The sequence below is a fragment of the Vicugna pacos genome, chromosome 6, assembly GCF_048564905.1.
Source record: "Vicugna pacos chromosome 6, VicPac4, whole genome shotgun sequence".
NCBI classification, from domain to species: Eukaryota; Metazoa; Chordata; class Mammalia; order Artiodactyla; family Camelidae; genus Vicugna; species Vicugna pacos.
In genome coordinates this window covers 10,120,504-10,135,889 of record NC_132992.1, presented here as the reverse complement: position 1 = coordinate 10,135,889, position 15,386 = coordinate 10,120,504, and the positions used below count along the sequence as shown (strand labels likewise).

The window sequence follows — 15,386 nt, the reverse complement described above, 5'->3', positions numbered from 1 at the left end:
GAACCCTATAGTCCCACTCACATGGTAGTTATGAGCAGGCAATAGCCCAGAGAAAGTCACATGGGTATGTCTCAGACTGGAAGCAACTACCATCGTGGGTGAGGAAGAGTTACTAACAGGCAAGCCCCAGAATCTTTTTCCTCGCCCAGATAAGCACTTGGCACGTAACTAAGTGAAGTTTGCTTTTCTGTTTTCCTTTTGTATTCATTACTTTACATTTTTCTTTTTACTTTCAAAATTCTTCATGTGTACACATAACTCTTAACTGTCACTACTTACTTTAGAACTCTCTTGTTCTCAAACATAAGCTTCTTCTCCAAGTCCTCCTGCCCTTATACAGTCATTCAGCCAAAGGGTCTTTGGGCATAAGGAAATCTTACAGGAACTTGGGTGATATTTGGGGCAGGGATCCGTGTTCATGTGCACTAGTAAACGAGGCTAGATGAACAGTCATTGTTCCACTTTACATTCTGGAATGAGCCTCTGAAAAAATAATGAGGAGCACTTTAGATGTCTTGACAGCAGAAGGAGAATGCCAGCCTCTTTCTTCTCAACCACATAGTTCAGTCTGAGAGGCATAGGGCGAGAATGGGAAGTATTCAGAGCCAGGACACAGGCATCTAGTTTGGACATCCAAGCCCGGACAACAAAGGAGGGTCTTTTGCTTCAAGCGTACATATTCACCCTTTCAGAGCATCTGTGACTCACTGACTGCATTGTCAAGCCTGGATTTTTTTTTCTCCCTCTATCAATCAACTAGCTTCAACTGAACAAATATTCACTGACAATACATTATGAGCCAAGCACTTACATATAGTCTATGGGGAACCAAAAGGAAGTGTGTGGAATGACAGTAACTGCATATGTGAAATAATTCAAGGGCCATAGAGACAGGAAAGAAGTCAGAATATACAATGCAGAATGAGAGTGAAAGAGTATAATGCCAGAAAGGAGGTGACCTGTTCACCAATACTTTTGGTGGGGCTTTCCATGGGCCCTGTACTCTTCCAGTTGCCATGGAGGACATAAGACACAGGAGATAAAGCTAACATTTTCCAAAACATGCCCAACAAAGAACTCCTTTGACATTTTTTGGTGTAAAGGTAACTCATGGTATCCAAAAGCAAAAGTTTGGACTTGGGATTGCTTCCCACTTCCCAAATCCTAGTTACACGTTCTCAAGTAAAAGAGCTTTTGGTACAGACCTCGCCAGAAGAGAAGATGAATAGGGACTAAGGGCAGCTTAGTTTTCCCCATGTAGGAACAAAAGAGAGCAGGCAGTAAGTCGGACACCAGTTCACGTTTCTAATGCTTACATACCTGCCATGGATTGATATAGCCCCTTCACTCCTGCTATTACACTCATGGAATAGTCTAATGGCTTTTAACCCGAGTTCTAATTATAATCATTTAGATAACTTTTAAAAACATGGATGCCAGGTCCCACTTCCAGAGATTTCCTTAGTCCCAAGGCATTTCACTGGGCCCAAGGCATTGATATTTTCAACAAAGCTTCCTGGTGTCTATGAGACACAACACAGTTTGTGAAGCACTGGTTGACCCACAGAAGGTTAACTCTGTGGGGTTACTTGGGTCCACTCTGCAGTGGATTGGGAAAGTCAATTCCATGCTGCCCACTTCGTAGTGCTCTTTGATTTGCTATTTTTAATTTACTATTTGAAAAACACATCAAGCCTCAAATGGATTGACCTTTCTGCTAATGTATTTCACCTAAATTAACGGAGGCAATTAACTAATTTATATTGGAATTGTGCACTTTCCAGTTCACATTTATCAACTCTTAAATGCTTGATCTGGTGTTGCAGTTTAAATTTTTTATTATTACCCTTTAAATCTGAAGAAATGTCTTACATCTAATTAGCCAAACTTACATATTCAATTAATAGATTCATTACAGGCTAATGAATATGGAGGCAGCACCAGGGCAACATCTGCTTGCCGGTTGGAAAGACTCAAACTTATCTGCTATGAAAAAAGAAGAATCTGGTATATAACTAAAACAGCTCGAGCCTTCAGTTTTAACATTTCTGTGTACTATAATGCTCTTAAGGGGTTTTATAGGCCTGCTAACCTGAAAAAACAGTACATGGCCCAGAGATAGCAGCCTTTTCAGAGAAATATGGAAATCAGAACTGCAAAAGAAATATACATCTGAAGACACTTTTCAATATGAAAATATACAGGTCCAGATTGTCATCTCAAATTATTGAGTTTTTCTAACCTGAGGTTTTCATTAAAAATGCTTAAGATAACAAACTCAGTGAGAAAATTAATATTTCAAATTAAATAAAACTTTAATTTACTATAATATACTTTAGGATCATTCTAAATTCATGTGACTTTATGTATTTTAAGATATGGCCAGACATTACTTTGGGAACTAGATGTTTCAGCAGTCAATTAGATTTGGAATCTAGATAATTCAGAGATCTAAAATATATTTCCACAATATTTTCAGTTATTAAAATTCTGGCTTTTTATTTCTCTGGCTATGAAGATATAGTCATTTTAAGTAACTATGAAAAATCCTTCTGTTTCAGGAAAGGTGGGTGAGAGGTAGAATTCACTTGAATTAGAGGTGGCAAGACTATGAGGAAAATAATAAGAAATCACTTCCAAAGCATGTGGTCTCTTCCATATCAAAGTAAGAATTAAACAAGTGATTTTGGACTACGTTTGAATATTTCAGGACATGTGTATGCTACTCTATTGGGGCCTTAAAAGCCTTCTTTCCCCTTCCATTTTACACTCCTTACATTCAGGATGGCACTTGGATTATCAAAAGACTGTATTTCTTACTTCCAATTATACAAGCTCAAAGTCCCAATATCCTTGCTAGAGTATCAAGTGCACATTAACCAGATATTCTAAAAATGAATTATTACACTACTTGTATGTCTAATAGTGATGACTTCTTACGTACCTAGGGCTGGTAGGCCTCCCCAGGAGTATGAAAAATAAAACCATAAGGTCGAGTCACATCTCAAGAAATTCACAACTTGAGTTTCATAAGGAAAATCTTCATAACTGACAACAAATATACAAGATTGAACACGTTTCAAGTGTGGTTTAACCTCTTCAGGACCTGAAAAATGGTGCCAATATGAGTAACTCTTGTTCACACTCTTCTCAGTAGACGTTAAGGAGCACAAAAAAAGAGGGTTGGTGGGGAGGCACCTCCTGTGCTTAGAGGGACTGGAAGGAGACCACATAAGCTACACCTGAGTAAGAGGAATGTCAGCCCTGGTACTCAACTGTAGGGGGCCCTGCAGTTACACATACACAAAACGAAAATTCAATGAAGACTATCTGGGTACCTCTGTCATTCAGGATCTGACTCTCAGTGCTGGTCACCCTGAACATCCACGGTCACAGTTAACCCCATCCAGGTCTCAAGGAAGTGCTCTTCCTCATCTCTTGTCCTGTGTCTGAAAACAAAAGATAACATTGAAATGCTGGCAGATGAGTCTGCTAAGTGGCTGTCATCATCAGAGTGCAGGCAGGATATGAGCAGGGCCAGCACGGAGATGAGAGAGAAGACAAATGAAGTAATTTATCAGATCCTTCCTCTGAGATAGCATGAAGGTAGCAGATTCTTCAAAAGCGGAAGTATTGTCTCCCAAGACTGCCAAGTGTCCGTTTTCTTGCTTCTCTTTGTGTTCCAACTGGTGGTTTTTTAACATGGTAGGTAATCTTAACAGTTCTCTGTATTAACTGAGGGATATTTTACAACATTAAATAATTTATAATACGCTAACACTGTGTGTGTATGTAGGTCCAGACATAACATGCAGTAAGTGTGATATTGATTCTTTATCTTGGCAACTAGATGGACATAAATATCTAGAATCTCTAATAGTTTAAAAATTTATAAAAATATTTTTTGAGATATAATTATATTTTTAAAAACTGAGTAATTTTATTAAGTTTGATACTCAATTTTCATTTCTATTTTGCCTTTTAATACAAATTTAAAATATTTTAGAAAAATAATTTTTTTGAAAATGTCTATAAGAAATACTTTGTTTCTATTTTTATCAATTAACATTTCTGATGAACTGTATTCAGATTTTTTACACTTCAAATATAAATCCTTTTAAAAAGAAACTTAAATTATTACTGTCAATATCACTGAATTATATGAAAATCTTGGTTATAACAATATAATGATTTTGATGAAATAAAGGCAAAGCTCTATTTTGTGGAATAAACATATAATTTATGTGTCATGCATGTCTTTATCTTATTACTTACACAAACATTACTGGTGCATCAGCAGAGCACTAAGACATACACAATAATAATGAGATTCAGTATCTTGATATTTTGCTGACTTTCAGTCAAATAAAAGGTATAGCTTTACATATGTAAACATTTTGCCAACATGAAGATCTATTTATTAAAGCAGTAGATAATCTTCCATATAAGAATTTATAGGTCTAGTTAAAAATTACAAAATATGAATATGTATGGTGTTTGGGTCTCCATTTGTCCTCTTTATCTGGACTCCACAAATATTAGAGGTGGGCGCAGATACGGGGAGATGCTTTTCTCTGTGGGCTTAAGAGATCACTGTTTCTTTATGTCCTGATGCCCTGGGACTTTCCAGAGACACTCGGTTTGTTTGCACTGCTTTCTTTTGTTGACTGTCCTGTGATAAATTCTCCGGCATATTTCTATAGTTTTCTCTGAAAAGGCATGTAAAGTATTTCCAGAAACGTTGTTTTAATTTGAGCTCAGTATGTTAATTGGCTCTTCACTTTAAAGTGGTTTTCACGTATTGTTAACAGGTTGAGTCAACGTTGTTGGGGTTTTCTCTATCTTGGAATCATTTTTTGTTTGGTTATCTTCTGTTTGGTTACCAATATGGAAAAGGCACTGGTTCTGGATTCAGGAAACCCCAACTCTAGTCCTGACTATTCCCTTATTCACTGTATTATAGAGCCACTGAGGTGTCCCCTACTTCCTCCAGTAGAAAATGTCCATTCTGATGTGACTGTATCCTCATGAGAAAGTGCCCAAGTTTGTATTAGGAGAGCTGAATCATCATTTTTTTAACTACAAAAGGAAAACAATTCCAACTTTTTATGTATGTTACAAAGCTATTCTCAAAACTGTGGAATAAAGAGTTAGGGTGCAGTTGAGCTAAACAAATTATTTAAGTTAAATGTAATCATTTTCATCTTCATAATCCAGCAAAAACAAGTACAGCACACTCTTAGGAACTGAGGACCAGAGATGTGCAGGAAGCGTCGTCTCATGTCAAGGAGCGCTGCGCTCAGCCAGCAGGGAGCAGAGTTGTAGCATTGTGTGTGTGCAGCGCTCGCAGGTGTGCAGCACTTTGGGGGTCAGAAGAGGAAGTGGTCATGTCTCCATGGGAACCAGAAGGATGGCATTTGAGCTGTACCTACAGGATAGGAGGGCATCTAGGCAAGACTGGCATGCTGGCAGGAAGGATGGAGCAAAATGTGGGAAAGCATTCCTGTAAAGGAATGCTTAGGGCATAGCTTGGATGATAAGCTAAGAGACTGATTTAGCAGAATGTCTGTCTCATCTTGTTACTCTGGGATATTATGTGTGGAAGGTGGTAGCAAGTCCTAGAGAAGTGTGATGGTAAATTATTGCCATTCAGCATTGTAAACAGCCAGGCAAAAGTAGAAAAAGGTCCAAAAGGGCTATGCGTGAATCAAAGGATTCCCAGGTATGAGAGAAATTCCTAGAGCCCTTGGCGGAGGAGGCAAAAAGAAAAAAAGAAAAAGAAAGGGTTGTGAGATGCCTGAAGGTGCAGCTAAGAAAGGGGTAAGATTTCACTCCCTTGGCCGCTGGCTACCACACCTCCCAAGGCACAGACTGGTCTCTGTTAACCCTTTCCTCACCGACTTCTGTATCTCCTATCTCACAGTCATTCCCTTGTCCTGCTCCTCTTCCCCACCTCTAGAGCTACCGCTTTGGCCCTGGTCTGCCCCACTTCTGGAATAGTATAGGTAGCTCTGCATGATGACAATGAACTTCAGTTAAAGGTACGTGATACCAGATGAGTTCCCGTGGCGTGTGGGAAGCCGGAGTGCTCTGAGCCACTAGTGGGAGAAGAGGCTTTCTGGACTATTGTAATATAATTCTGTCCTCACTGCTGCTCACCTTGTACCACCACCCTCCATGCTTCGGAGAGAGTGCCTTTCAACATCTTAAACATGACCCTGCTGCTCTTCTCCATAGTGGCTTCCCATTGGCCACAGGATGAAGCCCAAACTCCTTGATGAGAGCTGTGACTTTGGAGCATTAATCATAAAACCATGTGTTAGAGAAGAGAACATTCGTAAGACCATTTAATCAAACCCTACAAGGGAATTGGACATCATCTAGTCCACGTTTTTAATAAACTCTCCTCACTACTTGTGATTATAAGAAATTCCTAGGTTCCTCCCAGGCCTGTTGGATCAGTCTCCCAAGGAAGGGCCCAGAGTCTGCGTGATTAACAACTTGAGCTCCCCCAGAGCATTCTCATGTTCAGATGGTTTGTGGACCTGAGGAAGAAACACAAGTCCAAAGAGGCACATTGGTTGCAGAAGTCCAGAAAATGAGGGCCAGGACCAGAATGGAGGGTAGATGTAAATGGGACGACAGACCTCATAACAATGTCACCAAGGGTGTCCATGCCAGAGCCCAATCTGAAGTCCATAGTGGGGCTCCTGGGGGTAAGTGATCCCTGCAGGGAGGGCCTCCCTCTCACCCCCGTCAGCCCTGTGGGGCCACGCAGCAACAGTTCTAGGGCAGTGGGAGGGCAAGAGAGTGAAAAATCCTGGGCTGTGTTCCTGCTGAGGAACAAGGCAGAACATGGGGTACTTTCAGCCCCAGCTTCTAGTCATTCAGAGACAGCTGAAGATAAGCAAGATTTGCCTGAGGGCAAAACTGTGAGCAGAGTAGAATTTGCTGCTGGTGTTTCCAGGCTTCCCTTTTTGCTTTCTTCCCCTCTTGTTGGTATCCTCACCCCTTCATCCCCCCAGGGTGTCCTTGTTCGCAGCTCTTTCCTCTCTCACTGCATAGAAATGCCTTTGTTGTCATCACCCACACTTTGATGGAGACAGTGTGTTGCCTTGACCAGGATTTTGTGCTATCCAGCTTTCTCTCTCCCTGTCTTTCACTCATAAATGCAAGCCTTAAAAAAGTGAAGTATTTTAGGCAATAGTAGAAATAGAAAAAAAAGAAAAACATTTGCAATAAAAGGTCAAGGGAACCACCTTGCCCTCAAAATGAGCATTTCCCAAAGTTTGCCTTAAAGTTTGTTCAGTCTTTCAACTCACATTTTAAAAGTGAGGACCTTGTGTTATGAACTATGATACATATTTGACATCCAGGAGAGAACAAGGAAAATATGGGGGAAAGAAAAGAACAACAATGAAAGAACAAGGCTTGGTCCTTTTCTTTGAGTTGCTCACAGTCCGTTGAGGATAAAAATTCAACCAGATAACACTGTAAGACAGGTGTGTGCATACCATGAATAGAAGCCTAGGGAAGAGAATAGTTAACCTTCTTTGAGTGGGACAGGAAAGCTTTACAGAGATGCTCCTTGAATGTGGACTTGAAGCATAAGGAGATCTTCACTAGGGAGTTAACAGGGAGAAGGAAGGACATTCCAAGCACAGGGAGCAGCACACATAAGGGTTCAGAGGCATGGAAGTTTGTCATGGTCAAAGGAAAAATCTAAGCAAAAGAGCTCAGTATGGAAAGTGTAGAGTGAGTGGCAAGGAATAGGAGGAAATTATGCTGGAAAGGTAGGTTGGAGGCTAAGGGTCAGGTAAGTCATGTGGCAGATTGTAGTTTTCAAAGATGAGCTCATGAATGCATATCCCATCCAGCAGGATCTTACATTCCACCGCCAGGAGGCAGGGTCTCGTTCCCTCTCCATGAACCTGGGCTGCCTCTGTAACCTCCCTGACCAATAGGACATGGCAGGAGTGATGTTGCATGATTCCCAAGGCTGGGTCATGAAAGACATCGTGGCTTCTGCCCAGTGTACTTCCTCCTCCTCCTTCCCCTCCTCCTCTCCCTCTCCTCCTGCCTCTCTCCCTTTGTCTCTGGGCCCCTGTCTTCTAAAGTCAGCATGTTGTGAGGAAGCCCAGGTCAAATGGAAAGGCTGGTGTGGGTGTTCTGGCCCCAGAGGAGCCACAGCCAGCATCAAGCATCAGACATGAGATGAACAGGCCTGCGGGTGATTTTGGCCAGTGAGTCTCTTTGCAGGGCCCCAGACCTCGCCCAAGCAGTAAGAAACCATCCCTGCTGTGTTCTGCTTGGATTTCTATCCGTAGGGACTAGGAGAGACAATAAATGATTGTTACTGTTTTAAGCCACTAGGTTTTAGGGTAATTTCTATACAGCAGTAGATAATGCATACAGTCATGCCAAGGAGTTGTACTCCTTCTTAAAAACACCAGGGAACCAATGAAGTTGTTTTCATCCGGGAAGTGGCAAAGAGATAGCAAATTCAAAAGACAGCCCTGGTGGCCGTATGGAAATAGGATGGTGGGGGGAGTTTGGTTTGGAGGCTGGGAAAACAAGGCTCTGCCAGTTATGCAGGCTAGGGGGAATGGTAGGGCAGGAGAGCATCTGTGATTTTTTTAAGGAAAATTTTTAACTTCAGCTTGATTTAGAAACTCTCTTGCTTCTATGTACCCAAAGGTGAGAGTCAGTAAGGACAGCAAAATGCTTGATCTGATTGTCTCCCATCCTCCCCAGGCACGACCTTTTCCTCCGCCCCCTTATATCCAGATCCCGGCTCTTAGAGTCTGTTTTCTTGGTGCCCTCATCCTTCCCTAATGCTGTCCCCTGGCTAACAGCACACTCCTCCCAGCTGGTATCTTCTCCTTGCCTTCTCTCCGAGTATGAAGGTTATGATGTCGGTCTCGTAACCGAGAGTTTCTGTTGCCTCCAGCTCACCAGCATCTGGGGGCTTGTAGGAGGCATGGCAGGACATGTTTGAGGGAAAGAGGATCTCGACTGTTGAGGAGGTAGGTCCTGGCCTTTTAACACGGATGAGCGAAATCATAATCACGAGACTTATATGACTTACACTATTGAGTACGAGTTCGACACCAAAGATGATCGTAAATACTGGAAAAAGCAACATGTTCATTAATACAGATCGTTTGGTTGTATGGTGTTAATGATATATTATCATTCACCAGTTAGAGCAAGACTTAATGAGACAGGAGGGAAGGGGGCAGGGCACAGCCACTCAAGGAGTGACAGCAACCAAAATGGTGGAGGATTCACCTTCTGGTTGGCCTTGAGGATTAAGAGGTTTGACTTCTAATAGACCTTGAGCTTCATTATATGCTCATTGTAATAGCGTGATCAAGTAACATGCCCGCAGGCACCAAGACAGCCCCAAGGCTAACCGCAAAAGGCCAAAGAATGGGCGGTGGCCCAGTCCCCGGGAATCCCAGCCTCTTCCCCAGGGCTGTTGGGCTGATCTCACCTGTAGGGTCTCAAACTACTGAGACCATAAAAAGTGACACCACCACGCCTAGGGGCCTTTGCGCTCTCTCTCCCCTTTGGGGACAGCCAGCACTCTGTCTATGGAGTGTGTGCCTAGTTTTATTTTAACCTCAGCACCCAATTCCCACACCTCTCTCCTTGCCTTTCTCTTGCCTTACACTCTATGCAGTATGCATCTCTCTAAATAAATCTACCTTTACTCAACAGTAGCTCGCACTTGAAATCTTTCCTGAGTGAAGCCAAGGACCCACACTTGGCGGGGCACGTCCCAGGGGCTCAACCGAGACCTAGGACTTGGCCCTCCTCATGCCCCACATCCGTTTTCCTAAATCATTAACTGTTGCCCAGTATATATGGTAGAGTGTAAAAGTCTGAGATATTTAGGAAAGCAGTGTAGACCAAAAATAAAGTGAATTAAAACTTTTCCTTCACTTCATTTATGCTTCATTTTGCCCATGAAATATTAGACTCATCTCTAGATTTATCTAGGGGTAGCTGGCAATAATATCATATATGTACTGTCATGCATTTTTATTCATTTTAGTGAGATTTTTAAGTCAAGTTTTTCAGAGTTTATTGAGCAATTTCTTTTTATCAGGATCTTTCATATTCATTATCTTACTCAATCCTCAGATAAATTCATGAAGTAGTATTTTACCTCTGTTTTACACTTAGGAAAACTTGTCTGAATCTAAGTTAACAGACAGACTCAGGGTTAAATGCTTGCAGTGGTAAGGCAGGGCCTTGGGGGTAGGCATTTTGACTTTCAAATTCAGGATTCTTTTCACTGTGGGCTAGAAAGTTTGGAGGATTCAGGCCGTTTTTTGTTTGTTTGTTTGTTTGTTTACAACAGCAGTAATCGAAGGTAAACTGTGTTTATTGGTTATAATCATATAATTTGTTTTTATCCATGCAGTGACAAACTGACAAGTGATACTCACAGGGTTGGCTGGATGCTCAGAGCTTAGCTATTAAGCCTTTTCATCAGAGGCAGTTTTCACCAGCCCTGTGTGAACATCTGCCCCAGCCTCTCAATCATTCACTATTCACATTGTCAGAATCTGGCAGGCAGTCATGGTCCTTAAAAAGTCAGATTCTGGAGCCAACTATCTGGATTCAGATCCTAGCTTGACCTCTGGTGAGTTCTGTGACCTTTGGCAATTGTTCAACCTCCCTGTGCCTCAGTTCTTTCACCTTTGAAATAGAGATAATAACAGTGTCTATGTTGAGGGTTTGTTTTTAGGATTAAATGTGTTAATACAGATGAAGTACTCAAAACATTGCCTGGAACATAGTAAATGCTATGTACACATTAGACATTATTATTATCATTAATATTATTATTATCACAATTCCAGAAACCTAAAGGCAATCGACAAATAATTATGAAATCAGTGTTACAGTTTAACAGCACCCATTTATGTGGATACGTGTGTGTGGATATGTATATAGCTGTTTTTTGGGGTTTTTTTTTCTTTCACAGTCTAATTTTCCAACCAAGGCTTAAGGGTTCCCATTATCTAGTACTTGAAAAATCTCTTTCTTCAATCATGGTAACTTAACAAAATAAGTGATGCCTTGTTGTTAATTTGCTAGACCTGCCATAGCAAATTACCACAGAGTGAGGGGCTTAAACAACAGAAATTTATTTATTTTCTCACAGTTCCAGATCAGGGTGTCTGTTTTAACTCAACCACCTCCTTTAAAGGTCTTGTCTCCAAGCATGGCTACATTCTGAGAAAAGCGGGTTAGGTGCAACACTTTAATTTAATTAATAACATAATATAGCCCTTAACCTGACTATTCAGGTTATATTGACATGTTTACTGGGCAGGAGTTGTTGTTCCTCACTAGAATTACGTAAATCCCGGTAATTTCACAAGGTTATTGTCCCAGATAGTAGTGACACAGAGCAGGACCCTGTGAGATCCTCCCTGGTCCAGATGCTTTTGGTGTCCCCATTTCTTGTTTGAAATAAATAGGCTTCATTCAGCCTCCCTGGCCTTCCCTGAGTTCCAAAGAGACGATTCAAACAGTTGCTAATCAGGGAAGGGAGGGAGTGCAGAGACAAGGGAGGTACAGTCAAGAAGCAATAGTGCAGCCTTGGGGCAGGGTCCTGGTTCCTCCTCAAGGAATACGCATAACAATATCTTTGAGTTCTTCCACAGGAACTAAGGCCCCCACCCAGGTGGAGGATGGCAATTTCAGGCTGAGCACAAGATTCCTGGAACACTGCCCTGTTACCTCACCTCCAACCAATCAGAAGAAAGTCACATACCCTGCTGCCCTCACTCCAAATTTTGCCTATAAAAACTTCTCCCCGAAAACCATGGAGGAGTTTGGGCGTTTTGAGCACAAGCCACCTGTTCTCTTTTCTTGGCCCTGCAATAAACCTTTCTCTGCTCCAAACTCTCTGAAACAAATGCTTCAGTTTGTTTGGCTTCCCTGTGTGTTGGGCACACAAACTTTTATTCTGTAATAGTAGGAGACATGCATAGACACTTGTTTGAAAATATGGTAGCTTGTAAAATCCTCTTGGACTTTCAGCTGGACTGCTGAGTTCTATGCAAATGTATGTTAAAAAAAAAAAGCCACACCTGAGATTCCCCTGTGCGACTTACCAGGTGCTGCTATGCATATATACAACATAGAACCCTGTGGGACCCAGAAACTGGATCTGCCAGAAAATGCCACGGTTGATCAGAACATATTCTGTGCATTTACTTCAAAAGTTTTTGATAAACTTGAAAACAAGGTTAAAATTTGAAAATAGCTATAACTTGGCTTTTTCAAGGCAGTCAATAGAAGACCTGAGCATAAAGAAAAGAAGGGAGAATGGAAGGAAGAGCTAAGAACATCCTGGCACCAGAACAAGGAAATGCCAGGTTCACATTCTATGTGTCAATCAGCCCTGGGAGGTATCAGAATGTCTACATGAAGGGACAAGCTCCTGCAATGGGCTTAATCAAACAGCTCGAATCATCCTGTTACTCAGCCTTTGGTCCATGTGACAACATTTGGGGCTTGACGCCTCTTGGTAAAACAGTAGGGCAGGCCACTAGGCAGCAGGCTGCCACTAGTTATTAGTTGCTGATGACTTAAGCTAACAAAAGGATGTTATTACTGGTTGTTGATAAATTCATTCAAAGGGTAACATACCAGGAGAAAGAGTTCCAGTGCTGGAATTTTTCCCTATGCAGCAGTGGCCTATGTTTAGCTGAGGGGGCAAGATGGAGTCATTAACACTGAGCTTCTCTACATTAATTATGACAGATACAACAGGACTGCAGATCCTGACACCTTCAGGCTTGCAGCTGTACTATTATTTTGACTTACAAATCAAGTCCATCTTCTTGTGACCTCATCTTTTCTCCACTGCATAAAATTCAGAAGCACCCTCTGTAGACCTGCCCCAAGGTGGGGACAGCGAGGTCACATGCTGCTTGGCCCCTAGCCATGTTTTACCCCTATTGCAGGGATTATTTCATAGACTATCACTAACACCAGAGGGTGGTATGATCAGGGCAATGAGAATGGAGTCAGTACAGTTCAACACCCACAATCTTCAGAATTATCTTGTCTGAGTTCCTGTGTGTTCCCCAGAATTCAATGACTTCATACATTCTTGTTCTTCCTCTCCTAAAGTACATTCCCCTTTTGATCAATAATTCTCAATGTTTCCTCACCTTTTATTTCTTTCTAATGTTTTATCCTCTTATAGAAAGAAATGAACCTCTGAATTTCTTCATACCTTTCTTTTCTGTCTTCCCATCGTAAGAGAATGACCAATTTAATTTATCTGGCTAAAGCATGTTAAAATTATTGATAAGATTATGAAGCAGCTTTGATGTAACTGAAAGAGCCATGGATTTAGAAGTACAGGATCTGAATTTGCATCCTAATTCTTCTGTTTACCAACTCTGTGAGTCCAAGTCAGTTTTTTAATCTCTCTGAACCTCTGCATCCTCATGTATAAAATAGGGAAAAGAATACCTCTTTCAGGATTATACTGTCAATTATGTAAGGTACAGTTTATAAAAGTGTTAAACTTAACACAGGGCCTTCCTTATAGAAAGTACATGATATATTTCAGTTAAACTCAAATATTTTGTACTAATAATTAAAAAAAAATTTTTTATAGTGGAAATTTTCAAACATACACAAAAGGAGAGGAAGAATTCTAACAAACTCCAACATACCCATTTTTCCACTGCTCAACTTATGTAAACAGTTTGCAAAACTCATTTTACCTTTCTCTCAACACTTTTTGTTCCTGGATCTTTTAAAGCAAATCCTAGACATTATGTTATGTCACATGTAAGTACTTTAGTATGCATCTCTAATCTATCACCATAACATTATTATACCTAACAGAATTAAGAGTGATTCCTTAATATCATCTACAACTGAGTTGATATGAAATTGTTGATTATTTTAAAGGGTCTTTTTTTTTTTAACAATTTGTTGAAATAAGGATTCAAACAAGGCCCATATGTTGCATTTATTATGTCTCTTAAGTTTCTTTGTTTTAAAAGAGTCCCTAATCCTTTGTATGTGGTTTTATTTGTTTTGGGGTTTTTTTGCTTGTTTGTTTTGTTATGTTTTTTTACTTTATGGCATCGATTTGTTAAAAGCAAACATGTTATTAGTGTCATGGAATGGTTCATTTTCTGGATTCAGCTGTTGTTCTGGATTCATGGTGTAATTTAACTTGCTCCCCTATCTCCTACATTTCCTATAAATTGGTGTCTGAACCTAAGGCTTGATTACATTCATGACAAATTTTAGAGTGGTGCTAGAGTTAAGGATCTTTTGAGGATGACTAATGATGTATTTTTAACTATTTCAAAGTCAGTCTCAGAAATCTTTCTCTGCCACAAACCCAGGCACATTGTGATCTTGGTGGTAGCTCCATTCAATTGACTACAGAATCCTTTCACTGACAGTGCCATTGGATGCGGCTGTATTAATTCATTTTTGTTTGTTTTCCCTTTGTGTGTGTCTTTTTTAAAGGCTATAATCAGTGTTGTTTTGAAAACTATGATGCCCCTAACTCTAGAGAATCAACTATTTTTTAAGTCACTCACCACTGATTTCATATACGTAGATACTTAGTTAGAATTAGTGTTGAGTCAAGTATATTTAAAACAATGAGTCATTGTCCCAAACAGAATACAATAGGAATTATTCAGAAGACAATAATCATCTTCTCTGTGGTCATGCGTTAAATTAAAGATAACTGAAGTTTTTGATTCTGGATAACTCAGAATCGCAAAATACCTCTTGCCAAATTATCTAGATATTCTTTTGAAATGTTGAGTCAGTTCCCCTCGAGTAGTTTCACAAATAAGTATTTATTCTACCACTACTTTGAAAAGGTCAAGTTTGAGAGATGCTACAGATATACCAAGATAAGACATAGCACCTGCCCTCAAGGACTAAGTTTGGTAGGGAAGATAGTGAATATATGAAAAGCTTTTAAGTAAGGTATGTGACAGAATAGTGGCAAGAACAAAGCACTAGAAGTTTAGCTTAGAATAATTCTTGAAAAGTTTTTGGTGGCATTTGAGATGAACCTTGAAGATTTGGTAGAGTTTTTTTGGTTCTTGAAATATGGGGAAGGGTGGCTTTGGCAGGAATGGATAAATTAAAAACCACCTAAAATCCCAGGCTTGAAATCACTGGATATAGTTTGCCTCTAGTTAAAGACATGAGATGGGATATGTCCATCCTTCCGCCTTCCCTTCCCTTCCCTTCCTTCTTAATTCAGAAGGTAAGAGAAAACAATTAAAGGAAGATGGCATACAGTGGTATCAAGAAGTCAAAAGTCAAAAGAAACAGTTTTACTAAGAAGGGGAGCAGCATTATTC

The 15,386-nt window shown here is 40.5% G+C and overlaps 1 protein-coding gene across 3 annotated transcripts in view; it reads right to left on the bottom strand.

The window, feature by feature from the left end:
- ALDH1A2 (aldehyde dehydrogenase 1 family member A2) overlaps positions 1-15,386 on the bottom strand; it is a 274,620-nt gene that overhangs the window by 106,995 nt on the left and 152,239 nt on the right. For all 3 annotated transcript variants that reach the window (XM_072962340.1, XM_031672730.2, XM_072962341.1), the window contains one exon: positions 3,339-3,449. In XM_072962340.1, coding sequence (XP_072818441.1) covers positions 3,339-3,347 — 9 coding nt within the window. In that variant the 5' untranslated portion in view covers positions 3,348-3,449. The remainder of the gene's footprint in view (positions 1-3,338; positions 3,450-15,386) is intronic.